The 19,968-nt window shown below is 58.2% G+C and overlaps 1 protein-coding gene across 3 annotated transcripts; it reads left to right on the forward strand.

Moving 5' to 3' along the window:
• The first annotated feature begins 683 nt into the window (after positions 1-683).
• Positions 684-19,730, forward strand: UBAC1 (UBA domain containing 1). Of its 3 annotated transcripts, none has more exons than XR_015135720.1 (10): positions 684-876; positions 4,745-4,865; positions 5,628-5,701; positions 8,993-9,100; positions 10,069-10,171; positions 10,446-10,554; positions 11,351-11,575; positions 14,011-14,097; positions 14,692-14,830; positions 19,169-19,730. XR_015135720.1 is itself a non-coding variant. In XM_086323421.1 (10 exons), exons 1-10 carry the CDS (start codon positions 739-741, stop codon positions 19,282-19,284), a joined length of 1,206 nt encoding a protein of 401 aa, XP_086179547.1. In that variant the 5' UTR covers positions 684-738; the 3' UTR covers positions 19,285-19,730. The 3 variants fall into 3 exon arrangements, 1 of the variants encoding a protein (XP_086179547.1); XM_086323421.1 differs by having other exon boundaries at positions 11,351-11,561; XR_015135721.1 differs by lacking the exon at positions 10,446-10,554.
• The last annotated feature ends 238 nt before the right edge of the window (positions 19,731-19,968 follow it).

Here is a 19,968-nt window from a genome sequence, read left to right on the forward strand (position 1 = left end):
AAAGAATCCGCCTGCAATGCCGGAGACCTGGGTTAGATCCCTGGGTTGGGAAGATCCCCTGGAGAAGGGAAAGGCTGCCCACTCCAGTATTCTGGCCTGGAGAATTCCATGGACCCTATAGTCCATGGGGTCGCAAGGAGTTGGACACGACTGAGTGACTTTCACCGACTCACTGTCAATATATAAAGATTGTTGAGGTATTTTTCGTGCTCTTTTCCTGCCAACTCTTTAAGATTCAGTGTGCATTTTACACTGAGACCCATCTCAAAACAGACTCGTAAATGCACGGCTCCCGCGTGGCCGGCGGCCCCCGACAGCACAGCGCAGGCAGGTACGGGACGAAGGAAGCGGCCCCCGAGAACTACAACTCCCGGCGCGCTCGGGTCGCGGCCAGTGACGCACATCTGGCGCGGCGGCGACGGCGACGGCGAGGCAGCCGCAGGAGAACCACATCTCCCGGCGTGCTCCGGGTCACGCCCTGTGACGCACTTCCGGCGCGGCGGCGACAGCGTGCCCCCGGTGGATCGGCGGCGGGGCGAGGCGGACCGCTCGGGCGGGCTGGCGGTGGGGCGAGTGGCGGGCGGCCTGCCCACGGGAGAGCCGGGGGCGGGGCGGCGGCGGCCAGCGAGGGAGCGCGCGGGCGGCCTGGCCCCGCCCCCGGCCCGCCCGCCCTGGTGACCTTCAGGGACCGGGCGGCGGGCGCAGGCCCGAGGCCCGGGCGAAGGCGGCGGCGGCGAGATGTTCGTGCAGGAGGAGAAGATCTTTGCGGGCAAGGTGCTGCGGCTGCACGTCTGCGCGTCCGATGGCGCCGAGTGGCTGGAGGAGGCGACCGAGGACACCTCGGTGGAGAAGCTCAAGGACCGCTGCCTCAAGCACGTAAGGCCGGCCACAGCTCCAGACCTCCCTCCTACTCCCGCCGCCCCCGACTCCCGCTGGACGCTGGGGCTCCGGACCGGGCGCTTTATCCTCTACCTTCTGGTCTAACTCCCCTCAAGACAGCCCGGGAGGCCGGGGCGCGTCGGGGACGCGGGCTGGGAGAGGCCAAGTCGCCGCCGGAACGGGGCCTCCTGCGGTTCCAGAATCCATCCATCCGCGCTTGCTGTCGCGGCGAGGTTCCCGGAGCTGGGAGTTTAGAGAGACCCGCCAGGAGAAGCGCCTTCCCCTGACCTTGCAGAGCCGGCTGCTTGGAGCCGTTTTCTGGGGCTGGCATGGGGGCCGGCGCCTGGCTCTGGCCACTGGTGCGCCCCCGCACCCCCTCACCGTGGTTGGAATCACTTAAAATAGTGTGGCTTGGCCCAACTGGTCCATGCACCCCTTGCTATCCTCGGCCTTTACGTGGATTACGCGGGCAGGTCGGGGAGAGGGCCATTTTTTAAAGTTTGTTGAGGTGAAGCACCCTTTGTAGGTTCCTCAGAGGGCTAGTCTTTGCCTATCTCTTTAAGCTTCTCGACTCTGTAAGGCAGGCCAAGACATCTGTCCGTGTGACTCAGGCTGCCTCAGGAAACTCTATCCTTTGCACGGTCTAGAATCTCCATGTCAGAATTTAGGACAAAGGAGGCCACAGCCTCTCACTGCGTGCCTCATGTAAGAAGTGTGCCTGTGTGCCGTCGACTCACACGTTTGTTCTGGGCCCACCAAGAGTCTAGCCCTGGTCCCTTCTGGTGTGGTCTCCAAGCACAGACTTCCAGCTATTGTTTTAGTGACTCCCGAAAAATGATGTCGGGTCCTTTTGGGAGTACGGTTCTGTGGAGTTGTTCTGTAATTGTCGCAAGCATGCCAGAGAGCATTCTGGTTGCCAGAGTCCCCTTCCGGAAAACCCTGGATGTGAATAGCGTCTTGGTCTCACGTCAGGGAGGAGGGGGATGTGGGCTCACACACTTGGGCAGCTATGTTTTGGCCGTTTCTATTTCTGACGCAGTGACGGGTGATTTCACGATCTAAAAACCACCATGACAGCACTCAGCGGGAAGGCTGGGAGCCCCCTGAGCGTCCAGACTATTAGAGCGAGGCTCGCTGCTTGCCCAGTGCAAACCTCTCTGAGATGCTGTGTCCACCCGGTCAGCACAGGAGCCCCTTAAGGGCTGGAATACCTTAATTAAAAAATAATGCCACTGGAAAAATGGTACCAGTGAACTTGTTGGACACACGGTTGCCACAGACCTTCAGTTTGTGAAAAGCCCGGATTGTCAGTCGAGAGAGCTGCATGGCGGTGGAGGCCGGTCACCTGCTGAGTCAGGCTGGGGGGCAGCGGGTACATTGGTGTGACACTTAGTTTAACTCACCAATGGGAAGGATTGGCATAACCATCAAAACGTTATGTTCTGGAGGGAAAAAGAAGCAAGAACTCTTAACCTGGGGTTAATGAGGGAGCCAGTTTCATTAGGCTAACTATTCACATCATGCTGCTGATATTTTTATTTCAGTTGGTACTGAGGCGTATCATTTGGAATGTTTTCTGACATTATCCTGCTTTGATGTTTTCTGGCATTATCCTGCTTTGAACAGAGATCTTACTCCACTCTGTAGATTTTATTCCGGGCCGAGGCGAGTGGCGGGCGAGCAGCAGGGGACTTCCACAACCAAAAAATACCGGCATACATTTTGGGACTCAGAGCTGAGCTGTCAGGAAGTCCTCACACCTCTGTGCCCATGCCGTCCTAGGGGCAGAGTTCGCGGCCTTGTGAGCCCGTCAGGAGGCATTTCCAGTTAGGAAACGGGGTTCTCGAGTGTGTGCTTGACTATCACCCGGGAAGCCTGTGCATTAAGCTTAGATCATGGTGTCACCTCTCGGCTCGGGCTCCTCCTGCCTGGCTCCCCGCCCTGCATGCCTGAGCCAAGGTTCTCTGTCCCTTCCTCCTGCCTCTCTACCCAGAGGGGACACTGTGGGTTTTCTCCCACCACAGGACCCCTGGGAGCTTACTGTTTTTTGTACACTTTTTGTTATGCATATGCATTTTTAAATGAGTAAAGCAACTTTGTTAGTGAAGGTTTATTATCATAACTTTTACAGAAATGGATCGCCACTGTGGCCTTTCCCTTCTTGGTTTTATATACATTGGGACCACTGTGGTGGTCTCTAGCCCAAGCTTAGATCACGGGGCAGAGTAAATTGGAGGGTCACGATTTTAAGAAAGTGGCCCCCCGCGACACGGTGGGTGTTTTCTGTGTGATAAGCTTGCCGGCACATAGGCTGCTAGCAGGGCTGGTAGCAGCACACCCAGGCGTGTCTTCACGTACTGATGTCAGGAGGAAGAAAAAGCTGTCTCCAGTCCTCCGGAAGGAAGCGGGCTCACTGGGGCCCGGCCCCTGCCCCAGCCGTGGGCTCTGGCCGGCTTTCCCACTGCCAGGGCCCAGCTCGCTCCAGCGCCTCTGCCGAGAACAAAGGAAAGAGCGAGTAAGCAGGCCTGGTATGGATGACTCAGGCTTGTGTTCTGCTCCTGGCGCCTGTTGACAGGCTGCAGAGGACAGTTTTTTTTTCAGGAGCCAGTATGCGGATTGTTTTGGAAAATTGTGTTTCATAGACTGCATCCTGAACTTGGCACACCAGCTAGCCTGCAGATTTTAGAATTAGAAGAAGCACACCCAGTATTTCTGGGAGCAGAGCCATCGTGAGAGTCTGGGGAGGGGTGTCTCTGTCATACATGGTCAGAGTGTGTCTCACTGTTGGCTGGTTTCCACCTTTGTCCCCACCAACCCCCCCCCCCCGCCCCCCGGCTTGCGTGCATCTGTAGCCCTGAAGCCCGCATGACTCCTCTTTCCTGTTGGGTTGCTGAAAACTCTGGTTGGTCTTCAGACACGAGTGTTGAGAGGTGAAGTGCAGGCTTAGTTTCTCCCTCCGTGAGCAGTTACATGTCCAGGGTATCTGATGGCAGAGGCGGGTGGAAAGGCGGCCCCGCTGAGCTGAGGATGGTGAGGACCCCAGGGCGGTGCCTCCCCTGTGTTGGGCAGCCTTGGCTTCAGCACCTCTGCCCCCTCCACTGTGTGTTTTGGGGTTTCGGAGCTGCCGATCAGTAACACAGTGATGTGCCAGGTGACCCCTTCCAGCTGCCAGGCAGGCCCTGCCCGCTGTATCTGTAGCTCCCTGTGGGGCCCCTGTGGCCGTCGCTTGGTGGGCTGGGGACTGAGCTGAGGCCATCCTGCCTCCTCGGGGTTTTTTGGGTGTTTGCGTGGTCAGGCCCCTATGGCTGCTCCCCAGGGACCAGCTCCTCTCAGCCGTGTCGCCGGGCTCCATCGAATGCCCTGGTGGAAGGTGGGGAGCAAGATTCCACGAGGAAGTAGCCAGCTTGGGAAACGCTGGAATATCGTCTGCTGACCTCCACAGCATGTGGCTGGCCTGGCCAGAGTCAGCTGGGCACTGACCACACCCGACCCACTCGGATCTTTAGGTTCTCGGGAGACAGCAGACCTGCTATTAGCATCTGTGAATCGCTCTCCAGATCTTTCCAGATTAAGGAGCGGATCGAGTAGCCACTGGTGGGTAGCAGAGCGTTCTGAGTCTGAGCCCTGAGCCTGTTGAGCAGCACTTGGTGGCCCAGTGGCCAGGTCACTGCCCTTGGGGACTAGGGGCTGTGGCGTGTCCGCCGTTGCCGGGCTTCTCTGGTTTCAGTGTGGCTTTGACTCTTAGCGAGTAAGAAAACCAGGAAGTTCCTGGCGTGGCTTGGGGCGTCAGGTCCTGTATTATCAGTATCATGATCAACTTATTTTCTGTCCTGACACGTGTTCTATGATTTTGTTTGTTTCCTAGTGTGCGCCTGGGGGCTTAGAAGACCCCAAAAATGTGACCCATCACAAATTAATACACGCCGCGTCTGAGAGGGTGCTGAGTGACGCCAAGACCCTCCTGGAGGAGCACGTCCAGGACGAGGGTAAGGGGGCGAGGGGTCCCCGTCCCAAGCGGGCAGAGCAGGGAGACGCGGCAGCCACAGGGTTTCATTCTCCTTTGTTGAAACAAAGTGTGCGCCCTGGAATAAAAGAGCCGCAGCCTTCTGGAGAAGCCAGACGTGAACTCTGCTCCACAGGCTGTTTCCACGCAGAGCCAAGGTCCCCAGAGCTGCTGCGGGCTGTGCTTAGGGGACAGGAAAGCACAGCGTGGGTTGTTGCAAACGTCCAGGAAGACGTTCTTACCACGCACGTCTGTCGATTGACTCTGAGTCTCCTGCATGGAGGCGCTTGCGGAGGAAAGTTGGGCTTCTGTGTCATTCAAAGCAATTTTATTTGTGAGATTCCCTTACGTAGCCTGCTTTGGAAGGACTAGAATACTGTTTGTCTACCTCGCTGGATGTCTAGTCGGCACGGGCACGGTTAGCTGGGCGCTGACCACACCCCAGGTGCCTTAGCATTGAGGGTTAAGACCAGACGCTCCGACCTCCCAGACTTTCAAAACAGAGCCGTTAAAACAAGCACGCCGGTCCCGTCTGGTCCCCTCAGCCAGGGTCTTGCCAGGCCGGAGCCTGTAGGGGAGCAGAGTCAGCAGACCTGGGGGCTGAGGGAAGACTGGGCCTCTGCGGACCCTCGTGGAGGAGGGCCCAGAGAGAAGCCCTGCTCCTCGGCCCTTGGGTCCCCCTGGTGCCCTCTGTGCCGCTTCTGGGTGTGCGATGGTAACCGGCTCGCTGTGCTGCTTTCCCCAGATGTGATACTGTTGATCCGAAAGCGCGCTCCAGCCCCCCTCCCAAAGATGGCCGAAGTCTCCGCAGAAGAACAGGTGAGCTTCAGAGTTTGGAACTGGCGATCTCTGTCGGGGGAGACTCGAAAGAGACTTCTGAGGCTGGCTGGCTGTGGGTCCCGCAGGTCCTGTGGTCACGGGCTTTCGTCACGGCCAGGCAGACTGTTGGCCGATGCCTCGCCTTGTGGCTGGTCCGGTGACCAGCTCCGCTTTCGGGCCACGGAGAGGTGCGTGCTGCCTATTCCCCGGGTCGGGTTTACTCTCTAGCTCCCGTCCCTCCTTTTCTCATTTCCTGACATTAGAAGGTCAGGAAGTCGCTGAAGACCACCCACAACACACACAGCGCGGGAGCAGAGCGGGGCGCCAGCCTGCGCGGAGTCGGTTCCCGGCGAGGCCAGGGCCACCCATCCCGTCTGGCTCTTGCAGGACAGGCTGCTGCGGCCTTGGAGTTGGCTCTCGGCTGAGACCCCCCGCCCCCCGACGCAGGTGCCCCCGGAAAGCCATGCCCGCGCTCCGTGTGTAGTGGCTGCCCCAGAGGCTCGCTCCTCAGAGAGCCTGGTGCAGGAGGCTCCCCGTGCAGCGGGAGACGTGTTCTGTCAACAGGCCCTTCCCAATGCTTAGGCCAGGTGCCTGCCATGCTCAGGGCGAACGCCAGCCTTTGCTTAGCTCGAGGGGTAGAGTGTCCTGCTCAATGCTTCGAAATGCTCGGGAGAGTGTTCACCCCAAAGCAGGCAGGCCAGCCTCCCTGGGCTGGGCCCTGGGCCTGTGGCGGCCCGAGCTCTTTCGGGGTCTCCTGTGGGACAGCCGCGGGAGGAGGCCCTGCTTATCTGCAGCCACACCTGCCTGGGCGCGGGCACGCTGCTTGCCCGTCTCCGGGAAACGGATGGGGCCCCAGAGTCAGGCCTGCTTCCGAGAACCCCGGGGCGGATCCGGCTCTCAGGTTACTGTTTTGGTCGCTGGCAACTCCCTGAACCGCGGTGACTGTGTCAATGGCAGGCCCCCTTCACCCCCACGGCCCTGGGTGACTTGCCAGGCGGTGACCCTCACCTTTCCTCTGTGTGTATCTGTGAGATGAAATATTGTAAAAACGATCACGCCTGTTTTTGTGAATAACTCGTCTTTAAAGTCAAAGTAGTACGTGTATTTAGAGTCAAACGATACTCCAGTGTGTTGTAATGAGCAGCAGGTGCTTCTCCCTCCTGAGTCACGCGCTCGGGAGGCGAGTGCTCCGCATCCGTCTGACCCTGTCTCCAGTGATTCTTCTCCTGGGTTCTGAACAACATCCCGGGTTGATATTTTTTGGATTCTCAACTTTAGACTCTCGGTTGCTCCTTGGTGATCTGGGCAGCTCCTCCCTCGTCACCCCCCTGCTCCTCTGAATCTTGGTCAAAGATTCAGAATCCCTGTGGTTATTCTTGTATCAGTGTCGGTCTCTGCCCTGAGCAGTTTGCTAAAGGTGAGCTCTCCTTTTTTTGAGTGCAGTTTTTTTCCAGGAGCCAGTAATTGCTTCCTGGTTTAGTTTGTTCTGTGTGTAGGCTTACCACTCATTTTTTCAGATTCTGCTCCCAAACTGATACACCTGTCTGAAACCGGGGTCACAAGTGTGAGGCGGTCTGCTGGCGCCCGCTCCAGGAGCCACCCCTCAGCTCCTCCGGCCCGTCCATCTGCGTCAGGCGTGCCGCACAGGGCTGCCCACCTGGCTCCTGCCGTGGCTCCCATGTCTGCGTGCTCCCTGCCCACAGGCCTGCCGGCTCGGAGCAGCCCCGTTAGCACACAGGTTGCTGGGTCCGTGCCGGGCAGGCCCAGCTGGCCCTGTGCTCGGGAGCTGGAATCAGGTCTGCCTTCCTGTTGGGAGCCTCTGCTTCCGGTTTTTTTGGGTGTTTGGCAGAATCCTGTTGCGGCACTTTGAAGAGCTGGGGTCCCATTTTCTTGCTGGCCATGAGCCAGGACCACCCTCCACTCCCGGAGGCCACCTCCTTCCTGGCCTGCAGTTCCCCACGTCTTCAGAGCAGCCAGTGGGGTAGCTCATGCGTCGGGTCCCTCTTGCTTTAATCTCGATGACCACGGTGAGCCCCGCCCGTCCTGTTTATGGACTCGCCCGATTAGGTCAGGCCTCCCCCAACCTCCCGCGAGGGCCTTGTCCTCCAGTCACTGCGCCCTGTGCCGTGACCTAGCCCCCAGCTGCAGCCCGCCCGCTCACGGGCCCCAGTCAGGCAGCCGTGAGTGCAGGAGTGGGGTCTTGGGGCCATGTGCCCTTGTGCCTGCTAGAGTCAAATGTCTTGGTCTCCTGGGTTGGGTGGGGCCAGACTCGCGCCAGCATCTCTGAGGGCGGAGGCCTGGAGGGCCTGTGCGCAGCCGTCAGTGGCTGCTGAGGGAGCGCGCACGCTCGATGGGCCTGCGCCCTGGTCCCCAGGCATTCCCGGGGTGTCCCCAGGGCGTCCCCGGGGCTGGCGGTGGAGCCGGTCAGCCCTGCTCTCCTTCCTCTGTGCCTGGTCTGTGCCCCTCCCAGACTGCTCGCACGTTGACCCTGGAGATTCTGGAAGTTCTCTGGGTACTTGTTGGTACTTTTCCCGCCTCATTTTCTCTTTTCTCTCTCTGGCACTCCTGTGGATGTGGGACCTGCTATCTGAGAGATGTTTGGTTTCCAATCAGGTGCTTGTTCTGCGATGACCTGGCCCAGCGTCCTCTGCTCTCCTGCCTTTCTGAGCACCGTGTAGCCTCGCTCTCTGCTTCCCAGGCCCTTCCTTCTCTTCCCTGCGTGTCTCTCCTTCACCCCCTCTCCCCACTGCTTTCTCTGTTGCACTAATTGCAGACTTTCTTCATGTCCCTGTCAGAGGCCCTGGGAGTTCACTGGCCGCTCTGGGCCTGGCGGGTCGTGCCCCCGGCCCGCACCCGCATTCTCCTGCCCAATACCCCAGGAGCCAAGTGGTGTGGGGCTGGGCCTGCCGTCCGGGGTCAGCATGGTGCCTCTCCTCCTGGGCTCAGGGCTTCTCGGGTTGCATCCAGGGATTCTTCATGGTCCCTCTGTGGTCTGCCTGCCCGCCCAACCATCGCTCCCGTGTGACAGTCATTCTGCAGCCCAGGAGGCAGTGTCTGTCTTCCCCACCCTGTACCGCCATGTTCCAGGGCCAGCAGGCTGCGACCGTCCAGTGTTCTGTCCCTGAGGCCACGCACAGAACCGTCCGAAAGCCTCCCTGCTCATCAGGGGCGTGTGGCTCCAGTTCCCAGGACTCGCGTGCTCCCTGGTTAGAGCTGTTTGTTCAAAGACCAGTCTTGCCTTTCACCGTTCTTACACTCACGTCTGATCTTCTGATTCCTCTCCTGTGTTAGAAAAAACAAGAGCAGAAAGCCCCGGACAGAGATGCTATCTTCCGAGCCACTGCCAGCCTGCCCTCCCACAACATGGACCGCGCCGTGGTGCAGACCAGCGCGAGGGACGTGAGTGCCCGCGGGGGCTTTGTGGCCACAGGGGGCTGAGGAGACCTCCTGAGAGCGCTTGGGAAGCAGGATGTAGGGGGTGCAGGAACTCTGTGTGCTATATTGGAACTTTTTTGTAGGCAAATTAATTCAAGTTAAAAGGTTTGAAGAGACGTTGGGCCAATAGGATACTATGGGGAAATGTGAGTTTTGTCCTGAGTTTGGCAAAACCTTTTAGAGAGAAACCTGACTCTTGCTTATTTTGGATTGGAAGGTTAAAGCAGAGTTGGAGCATTTCCAGTGCTCCCGAGCCAGGGCCGGGCCAGGACTTGGCGCCCGCTGGGCAAGAGTTGGGGGTGGTGCCCCCAACACTGCAGGTCAGTCTGCGGGCTCTGCACGAGCTGGTCAGTTCAGGAACACGCCTCTGAGGGTCTCCTCCAGAGAGTTCTGTTTTGGCCAGGGCGTCTGAGGCCGGGCACATGTGTCTCTCGCTGGCCAGTGTGTGTTTCACAATGGCCAAGCCTCACTGTCGGGGAGACGGGCAGTTGGTGGGTTTCTGATGACATTCCCAGCAGCCCCCACTGCGTTGAGAAGATGAACTGGTTGCACTGAATGCTAGAGGCCCACAGCAGTGGAACCCATGGAGTCTGCCTGTTTTGTTCAGTGAGGCCTAAGCTCTCAGCTCGCTTAGCGGCCAGCAGGCCAGACGCCTCCTCTGGGCTGGAGCTGAGCGACAGATCCTCTCCCGCCCGCCCTGCTGAGAGCCCTGTTGCTCTTCTCCCTGGTTATCTGGGCGTGATTTGCTGCACAGATTCGGAGTTTCGGGCAGGCGGTATTGTTTCAGATCCAGGCGTGACTTGCCACACAGATTCGGAGTTTCGGGCAGGGGTGTTGTTTCAGATCCATTGACTCACAGATTCGGAGTTTCGGGCAGGGGTGTTGTTTCAGATCCAGGCAGCTTTGTTGAGCGTCTTGTGCTTTCACTGCAGTTCCAGACGGAGCTCCGGAAAATCCTGGTGTCTCTCATCGAGGTGGCTCAGAAGTTGCTGGCGCTGAACCCGGATGCCGTGGAATTATTTAGGAAGGCAAACGGTAGGCGCGGGCCCGGGCGGAGCCCACCCTCGGCCGTCACTGCTCACACTCCCCACGGAAGGGGCAATAGATGGGCCTTGTGGATGCCTCACACTGTCACCGTGTCTGCATGGCGAGGGCAGACGGGTCTGTCTCGGGTTTTCTGAGGTGTAAGAGGTCAGCCACAAGCGTCTGGTGCTCAGGCGGGGCGCTGGGCCTGTGGGGAGCTTGAGGAAGCACCCCTTGTGTGGCCGGGCACGCCCCGAGCTCTCACGGTGCCGTGTCTGGCCCGCAGCCATGCTGGACGAGGATGAGGACGAGCGCATGGACGAGGCAGCCCTGCGGCAGCTCACGGAGATGGGCTTCCCGGAGACCAGGGCGGCTAAGGCCCTGCGGCTGAACCAGTACGTCTGGGCCCCCCGCCGCGGGTGACACCCTTCTGCCCCGGGCCCCGTGACTGAGTCGCCTCCAGTGTGCGTGAGTGTCGGTAGAGGACCTGGACGCGTGTTCCGGAGTCACAGCACTGGCCGCCTCCAGGTCTTACAGGGCGGTGTGCGGTGGACCCGCTTATTGGGAGCGTGGCATGTGATGGTGGTCGTGCACCTCACCAGGCTCTCGTTTTCCGGGAACTTGGATCACAGCCTGCTCCCGGCGGGGCCGAGGAGGACCATGGCACATGGGCGGTGGCGTCCTGGGAGTCTCCTGTAGTTTCCTGTTGTTAGTTACTTGTCGGTTACGTGCCTTTCTGTATGTTCGGTTCTGAAATAAATTGTCTGTAACCGAGGGGTGGTCAGCGGGCTGTGTTCTTTTCGCTTTTGAACCAGTCTCTCGTGGGCACCTCGTGGGTTTGGCTCCCGTGGCTTTCTGCACTTGGGTATTTGTTCTGGCTGCGCCTCGTGGCAGGTTAGGGCGGGGCCGGGGCTTCAGCCACGCTCTGTTAGATCCTTGTACAGGACTCGGCAGCTCGCACTAGAGAAGCCACGAAGTCAGAGAGGCTTTTCTCGGGACGCAAAGGCCCGGTTCCCTGGCCTGAGGTGCTGCTCAGAGGCCGTCTTACCTTGGAGCGCATCAGTGCTCACGAGCCATCTTCCCTTGGGGCACGTCAGTGCTCAGGGGCCGTCTTACCTTGCGGCACATCGGTGCTCAGGGGCCGTCTTACCTTGCAGCACGTTGGTGCTCAGAGGCTTTCTTACCTTGCAGCATGTCGGTGCCCCAGGCCATGGAGTGGCTCATCGAGCACGCAGATGACCCCACCATCGACACTCCACTCCCAGGCCCATCCTCGCAGGGAGAGGCGGGCGCCGAGGCCGCCCCTGCTGCCGGGACCAGTGAGGAGGAGGAGGCCAGAGATGAGCTGACGGAGATCTTCAAGAAGATCCGGAGGAAAAGGGAGTTTCGTGCGGATGCCCGGGTGTGTGTTTTCAGGTAGTGGGGGCGCCTGGCAGGTGGAGGGGCTGGTCCTCCCAAGGCGAGTCCTGCGGGGGAAGCCACAGCCCCCAGGCCAGGCCACCGGCCCTGCAGGGAGCGAGGCTGGGAGGGCTCTGGACAGACTTGAGTCTGGAGTCTCCAGTTTGAAGTTCATAAGTGTCCTCGAGCCGTGGGGTCAGGCGGGGGCCCTGTCCAGAGATGGGAGGGTCACCCACTGGCCGCATGGCCCGCCTTGTGAGCAAGAGGCTGGTCAGGAGGGTCAGTGGAGCATCTGGGGGACTCAAGGGCCCGAGCCCCACGGCCTCTGGCTGGACTCGGCCCGCTGACCTGAGTGTCCGTCCTTGTAGCCGCCTCTTCACCGTCACGTTGTATCTGATGCTTTTCTGTCTACCTGTTCTTTTTCATTGTTCTCTCTTTTCATTAGGGTTAATTTTAATTTAATCTCTTTGGATGCCGTTGGCACTGTGAGCGTATCCTATTTACTTTCAGATCACAGCTCTTGTCAGCTCCAGGCGTTAGGGCTCCAATTCTTCATGTCCTCCTGATTTTGCTTGTGGCCCTAATTTCTCGGGGCCTGGTGCCTCGACCTGGGCTCACCTGTGGGCTTGTTTCCGTGGGAACCCGTGTGGCCGGGCTGTGGGGTGCCCTCTGCAGCTGATTCAGAGCCTGTGTCTGCGGGGTTGAGTGTGACCTCAGGCAGGGCTCGTGGGCCATGCGGAGTGTCCCCCACGGGGCCAGGGCCCTCTCTGTGGGACGCAGAGCCTGCTCAGGGCCCTGGAGTCCAGCTCCAGCTTCGCCCAGCATGGACCCCAGGTCTGCGTCCTGTGCATGACGCTGGGCCCCGCCCCCTGCCCAGGGGACACCCTCTGGGAGGCCAGGGTGTTGTGGCTTTGTCTCTGTTCCTTTGGGATTTTCCCTTGAGTTGAGCTCCGCGTGCAGAAGCACATGGGTTACTTTAGTCCAGCATTTCTCGGTCCCGGGGGAAGTGTGTCTCTTCGTCTTAGTCTCTTGGGAGTCCAGTCGGTTGGCCCTGGACCCTGTTCGGGAAAGGCAGCCTGTCCCCGGGCGGGTCCCATGCTCTGCTGTCAGGCTGCACGCCTTTCCCGGGTTGGGGGTCCTGCAGGGCCCCGTGAGGCCCGCTGATGGTTGTTCACGGTCTTGGTCACCACCTTAAAGGCCTTTCCTGCTCTGGGTTGTCGTTCTTAACCATCTTAAGTCACTCCTTTCCCCAAAAGGGTGTCGAGGCTTGAAGGGCCAGGGTCTGTGATCCTGAAGCAGTCGGGGAGGGTCCAGTAAGGCTCAGATCCCGGGGAGAGCAGGTTGGAGAGCAAGGCTTGGACGTGAGGCAGACCTTCAGCTGCCTCCGCTCCCCTGCCCCGCCGCGGACAGGGCAGTGACTGTGCAGAGCCTGCGGGCGCGAGGGCCTCTCAGCGCAGCCACACGGGGGGTCCTCCCTGGAGGGCTGGGGAGAAGCGTGTGGGAGCATCTGGAATCCCCCCCAGCAGTCCTGGGGCCGAGACAGAAGTGAGGAGAGGGGGCGGTTTATGTTGACACTTCATGGAAAAGGCCCTCCTACTCTTGGGTTTCAGATTGGACTCCAGGCGATCTTATGTGACGTGGATATCAAGCACTGCGGGGGGGCTGTGCCCGCAGCGTGTGCTGACAGGCTGGAGGTGGGGAATGGCCCAGAGGAGCAGAGGAAGGGGGTCCTTGGCAGAAAGGACAGCTTAGCTCTTGTTAACAATCGTTTAGAATTAATTTCAAGGTTTTTTTTTTCCCAAAGATAAAGTGTGAAGAAAATCTCTCCGAGTTTCAGAAATGGCTGACGTTTTTGTCTCCACTTAAATGGGCACGGCCGATGTGCCCTTTCTCTGACCTGCTCCTCCCACTTGGCAGCCCCTCTTGAGGGGGCTATGCGAGGTGGTGGGGACAGTCCCACTCTTGAGAGTCTCGGGGACACAGCTGGCGGGACCTGGGTGGGACAGTGAGCCTCCAGGAGAGAGCTCCAGTTCCGCCCCTCTGTCGTTCAGAGAGCCAGCAAGTATCTCCCTGAAGCCATAGGGAAACAGTCTTGAAATAGAAAACCTGGTGTTTTTTTTTGTTTTTTTTTTTTTTAAGATGTATTTATCTTTGGTCACTCTGGGTCTTTGTTGCTCTGCACGGCCTTTCTCTAGTTGTGGAGAGCAGGGGCCACTCTGGCCATGGTGCTCGGACTCTCACTGCAGTGGCATCCTGTTGTGGAGCGCCGGCTCTGGGCATGTGGGCTTTAGCAGTTGTGGCTTCCGGGCTCCAGAACGCCTCAGGCTCTATAGTTGCGGGTGGCACACGGGCTTCATTGCCCCAGAGCATATGGGATCTTCCAGACCAGGGATCGAACCGTTAAGACATCCCCTGCCAAGGTGCCACGGCTGAGCCTGCGGCCTCTCCTGCAGGCTGTCATTTCCCTGATGGAGATGGGCTTCGACGAGAAGGAAGTGATCGACGCCCTCAGAGTGAGCAACAACCAGCAGAACGCCGCCGTGAGTACCGCGTGCGGCCTGGGCACCCGGGGATGCGGGCATCTTCCCGCGCAGGCGGCTCCTTTGCTTTTGAGGTGCAACAACAGGGTAGATGGTTCAGACAGTGTACAGACTTTAAAGTACTGAGAAAATCCTGGGCTTTGCCTCTTAGAGAAAGGTACGCATCCTGCGGGTGAACGTGAAGCTTGTATATTGTGTTACACTGACACCGAGACGATGCCACCCTGTGGACACGTGCCCACTGCTGACCGAGAGCCTGGGGAGGGGCTGGGGGTGACGCTGGGTCACTTGGGGAGCAGACTCAATCTGGCCCATGTGGCCCAGGAAGGCAAGGTGGGCCTGGGCTTCAGCTGTTCCTGGACGAGCCCACGAGGTCACACCCCGGCCACTTCACACGACAGGGCTCTGGTGTGCACTCGGGCTGCAGAGCTCCAGAGTGCCCTGAGCTGCAGCGCCCGCATCTGCCGGGACAGCCGGGCTGGACTGGCCCTTCTGTCAGGGCCCCTGGCCACTGGGGCAGCCCTGGAGCCCCCGCCGCAGTGTCGAGGTCGGCGGGGGCCGTAGGCGCTGACCCTGCTCTTCTGGTGTTTGCAGTGCGAATGGCTGCTGGGCGACCGCAGGCCCTCTCCCGAGGAGCTGGACAAGGGCATCGACCCCGAGAGCCCCCTGTTTCAGGCCATTCTGGACAACCCCGTGGTGCAGCTGGGCCTGACCAACCCGAAGACCTTACTAGGTGCGTGCCTTGCTGCTGCCCGGCGGGGCGGGGCCCGCCCGCCACACAGATGTCCCTGGGCGATACTATGGGCGTGCCGCCCCTGCAGGGCTCTGGTGGCTGGGGCCCGGGTGTGACAGCCTCCTGTGCGGTGACTCCATTCCAGCTCTGAAAAACCAGCTCCAGCAGGTGATCCGGTTGGGAGAGTGTAGACAGCGCCCAGCAGGTCAGGGCCGTGCCCAGAGGAGGCTTCGTTGGCTGGTGGCTCTTAGTCTCTGTAAGGGTTGCCTCGGTGCTTGTTTTGCCTATGAGATACGATATGATATAAAAAAGTGTGTATAATTTCTGTCACTTTAAAGAGTGATAGTAAAATTAATAACCATGTTTCTGCTGTTCATCTTGAAAAAAAAAGCGGTCTTTTAAAAAATCATAGTGCGATGCAGGCACCCTTGAGTCCCTGGGTGCCCCCCAGCCCCTGCTGCAATGACCGCCCCCCAACCCCCGCTGCAGTGACCTCCCAGCCCCCACTGCAGTGACCTCCCAGCCCCTGCTGCAGTTACCCCCTCCCTGCCCCGAATGGGGGCTTCCTCAGCAATGTCAGTGGGGGTGTCCGTGTCCTCAGACCATTCAGTCGCCCCTCTGTGTTCTGGGCTGACCCCTGGGACTGGCTTCCTGGAGGCTGTGTGGTGCAGCATTGCAGGGCATTGCCACAGCCGAGCCTGCTGCGCGGCTGCCCGATGGCCTGCGGCTTCTGGGCCGGTGAAGCTGCTCTGGGCACTCCTGTGCCTGGTTCTCAGGGGAGGGTTCCCCCAGGGTTCCGTGCCTTGGGCCGAGTGGCAGGGCCCTGGGCGTGGGTGTGTTGAGCCAGAAAGGGAGCCCCGCCCACAGCAGCTTAGGGCCCCCGCTGCCAGGTGCCAGGAGCAGCCGCCCAGGCAGGCACAGGGCTTTTGCATGCTTGGCCATCTCCCCAGTCTCTGAAGGACAGCCTCTTCCAAAAGTTTCAGCCACTCCTAGGACCTCCACTGCCCCTCTTCTCTGGCTGCTTCTGCTACTGGATTGCCGTCTGATAGTTCAGAACCTTCTCGTGCCTGCTGCACACTGATCCTTTCTCAGATATTTAAATCTCCAGGATCCCCTGTCCGTTTCTGCCTTCTCTGTTGATCCCTTTGATGAACTTCTGTCCTGTATCTTAACACAGCAGAACATCTCTATTTCATTTATGACATGCATCTTTAAAGAAAACCCTCTGATTCCAAGCTTGGGAAGACCTTCACGTGTTTCTTTTTTAGTAGTTTTAAATTTTCTTGTTTTAAAAAGTCTGTGATTCGCCTGGAAGAGTGAGTGGCGTGAAGCAGGGAGTTTTTCTCTCTGTGCCTCACTCCGGGCTTCAGTGGTGTGTCTTGTGAGCTGGTTTCCACTTTCTGTGTCAGTCCCCTCCACACTGGAAGCGTCTTCTGGCCCTCCTCCCCAGAGACCTCAGGAGGGCCCCGTGTACCGCCAGGTCTGTCCAAAGCCTTTCCTAAAGCATTTCTTCAGTGCTCGACCATCGAGTGTGTGATTTGCTGATTTGCTCTAAGCTTTTTTTTTAATTTTTGAAGGCATAGTTGGTCAGATTAAGTAAGTTCCCCTTTTCTCTCTAGTTAGATGCTAAGATTTTTCAATTGTGAGTGGGAGGTCAGCTTCCTGGGTGACTTTTCGCTATCTATCGAGATTATCGTGTGGTTTTACATCTGCTGTATCAAGTGTTTCTTGCATTTCTAAAACAAACCACCCAGAGTGAGCGCTGCCTGGTCTATAGGCCCTGGGTCGGTGATCTGGACGGGCCGCGCACTGGCGCAGGGTCCTCCCCGCCAGACCCCAGGCCCAGGGTCCTGCAGGAGAGAGCGTCCCATGGTGAGTGCGCCCCTGCAGCCACACACTTCCCTCCAGGCATTTCTGGTAGGGTTTTAATGGCCTTTATCTCTTTGCCGCTGCTGCTGCTAAGTCGCCTCAGTCGTGTCCGACTCTGTGCGACCCCATAGACGGGAGCCCACCAGGCTCCCCCGTCCCTGGGTTCTGCAGGCAAGAACACTGGAGTGGGTTGCCATTTCCTTCTCCAATGCAGGAAAGTGAAAAGTGAAAGTGAAGTTGCTCAGTCGTGTCCGACTCTTAGTGACCCCATGGACTGCAGCCCACCAGACTTCTCCATCCATGGGATTTTCCAGGCAAGAGTACTGGAGTGCGGTGCCATTGCCTTCTCCTTTGTCTCTTTAGATGAAGGAAAATATGCACTATAGGACATTTGGACACACAGGGAAGCTTGAGGAAGCAGAAGTCACCAGCGCCCCCAAGCTGGTGGGTTTCCTTCCGGTGTATGGTGAGGTCTGGCGAGGTCTGGAGCAGCCGCACCGCATGGCAGCTTTCTGGTGCTTCATTTCTCATCACGTTTGATACATTTTCTCTTTTAAAAATGAGACTGTAGCAGTTCAGGTATTTCATTCTATGGATGTGTCGTATCATTTAACAAATACATTAAATCTGTTAATTCATGTTAATAATATGACTTAGAAACTAAACAACAAGGAAGCAGCAACTGAGCTGAACCCACCCCTGCTTGTGGTCGTGAAACCGCCTGCCTTTCAGCGGCCTCGCAGCCTTTGGCACTCGGCCTTCTAAAGTGAAGCGTCTCAGACGTCATCTCTGAGTGTGTCTGGCTCTTTGCTGTTGTTCTTTAGTCTCTGAGTCACGTGTGACTCTCGAGACCCCGTGGACTGTGCAGCCCACCGGGCTCCTCTGTCCGTGGGAGTTCACAGGCAGGAATACTGGAGCGGGTTGCCATTTCCTTCTCCAGGAACTTTTAGCTCTAATAGTCCATAAAACAGTGGAAACGTCCTGAATTAAGAAAGAAGACAAAAATTCTAAAAGTAAATTTCAATCCCCTTTGCTTTTATAGTTCAGTAAAGCATTTTTCCTCATAAAAAACAAGCGGTGTTCCATTTTGTTGCTTTTGAACTTCCACATGGAATAACCTGTGTTCAGACCCGCTTCTTTGGGTGCAGCTCCGACTGCCTGAGGACAGGCAGCTGCAAGGCAAATGAGCAAGGCGCAGAATGTGGACGTTAGGCGCTTGGGGACGTCTTGGCACCTGATGGGGCTTTCTGGGTGAGAAACCCACTCCCATCCTCCGCCCCAGACAGGGACCCAGCAGCTCCGTCTGTGCCTTTGAGCGCTTTCCTCCCGGCCTTTGCGCGTTCCTTGTCGCCTGTGCGCGCCTGCCGCTCTGCCTCAGCTGCCGAGTTGCCCTTAGAGTGCTATCAGCAGCTTGTGGCGTGTCAGGGACCCCCTCGGTCACGTGCACGCTTCTCATCTCTAATGACGCCCAGACGCGCGGCAGAAGGTCCTTCCTCGGGCAAACCTTCACCTCTGGTTTTCATATTTAGTGCTTTTCCCATCCTTTTGTGCAGCTCTGTCCTCCTCCCGGAGTTGATTGTGCCGCTTGCTGGGGGGAACGGGGGCCTGGGCTTCTCACCTCACAAAACCCACTTTATGTTTTGTTCTCCCGGATGCCGAGTCATCTTTCCGGGTTCTCTTTCTGAAATTTCAGTTGGGGGGCTTGGTGACTCTTTTCAGGGCTGGGAGGGTCATCAGGTTGTAAACATAATGAGGTCAGACTTTCCCACTGAGCCCGGGGCTAGGGCCCTCATGACCCTGAGCAGCTGAGAGCCTGCAGACTGGGGGCCGCTTTCACGAGGACATGGTTTGACGTTGGCTGACATGACGAGCTCTGGCGTAAAGCCGTCCTTCCCAGATCCGAGGGTGACCGTCCGCCCTGCGGTTGGTTGCTCTCCACCAAGTTGGCCATCGTGTGTCTGGGCTGGAGAGCTTTTTTGCTAAGAGGCACCTTTGTTTGGTGAGGGGTCACTTTATAAAAGTGTTTAAAAATTCAACGTTTTCATCTCAGAGAACTGCTCATTTTTAATGTGCTGTTTTTTTTAATTTTTTTAAAGTCATTTCCTGAAGATTGAGCAGTTTGACTTTTCTAGTTAGATACTATTAAGCTGGCAACATCATCCTTACATAAGTCTTTTCTGTCAGGGTGGGCCTGAAAGTGGAGTCACTGAGTCACGGGCTGTCACTGTTTTAAGATTCCTAGTAGCTGTTGCTTTCCAGAATCCCTGTGCCAGGGAATGCGGGCGTGTCGCCCCGCCCTACCCACAGTGACCACACCTGCTTCTGTATCAGCAGATGAGACGTGTGGGGTGGGGGGCTGAGGAGGGTTCCCGGTCCCGCTCACCTGGAAGCTGCCGGGAGGAGAGCTCCCACCGCTGCGTGTTGGGCGTGCAGGGCGCAGTCCCCCAGCAGCTCTGCGTGTCCCCACAGCATTTGAAGACATGCTCGAGAACCCGCTGAACAGCACCCAGTGGATGAACGACCCGGAGACGGGCCCGGTCATGCTGCAGATCTCCAGAATCTTCCAGACCCTGAACCGCACATAGGCCGTGCACTGCAGCTGCCAGGCCCAGAGAGCCTCTTCTTCCCAGCCCAAGGGGTGGGGAGAGCGTGCAGACCCCAGGGTGCCCCTGGGCTGGGGGCGGGGAGCAGGTGGGCTGGAGGGGACCCTGCCCTGGGTGTTGGGCGCCAGGGCCGCACTCCCGCTGGGATCTTCCTGTGAAAAACCTCAGGTGGCAGAGTGCTCGGTCGGCCTCCAGCCTCTGACAGTGTTTACAGACAAGGCCGTCACCCTGGGAAGGGGTCGCCTCCCTCCAGCGTCCCCTGGGCTCTTGAACCGCTACTTGAATTAACCGTAGGCGCTGCTTGTAGAGTCCACTTGTTATTTGAAACAAGGCATGTTTCAATCCAAAGTGTTATCGTCAAAGGTACTAACTTGAGTAGAAGAATTCACAGATGACTTCTCTTTAATAAATAAATTCTCCTTTTCCAACTCTGTGTCTCGGTCTGGTTTCAGCCGGGGAGGAGGGGCACACGTCCTGCAATGCTCTTGTTCCCACCGAGAGCACGCTCACTGCCTCCCCTGGGGCGCTCGTCGCGGCCACCTGCATGCTTCCTTGGCCAGATCTCATGTTTTTCTTGGGGTTGAGGGACTGTGTGTTCCTGTCTCTGAGGTGGGAGCTGAGCACCAGAGTTGATTTGCTCTTCACGTGCCTGGCTGCTCTTTTAAG

This window comes from Bos grunniens, chromosome 11 (assembly GCF_055505025.1).
Source record: "Bos grunniens cultivar Pamir isolate PY7600 chromosome 11, Bosgru_T2T1.0, whole genome shotgun sequence".
In the NCBI taxonomy this organism is placed as follows: domain Eukaryota; kingdom Metazoa; phylum Chordata; class Mammalia; order Artiodactyla; family Bovidae; genus Bos; species Bos grunniens.

Excerpts from the sequence above, each read along its gene's own strand:
- UBAC1 (XM_086323421.1), top strand. The coding sequence starts at position 739 with ATGTTCGTGCAGGAGGAGAAGATCTTTGCGGGCAAGGTGCTGCGGCTG. Across the intron at positions 4,866-5,627 it reads GGAGCACGTCCAGGACGAGG|ATGTGATACTGTTGATCCGA; the intron begins GTAAGGGGGCGA and ends TGCTTTCCCCAG. Across the intron at positions 9,101-10,068 it reads TGCAGACCAGCGCGAGGGAC|TTCCAGACGGAGCTCCGGAA; the intron begins GTGAGTGCCCGC and ends CTTTCACTGCAG.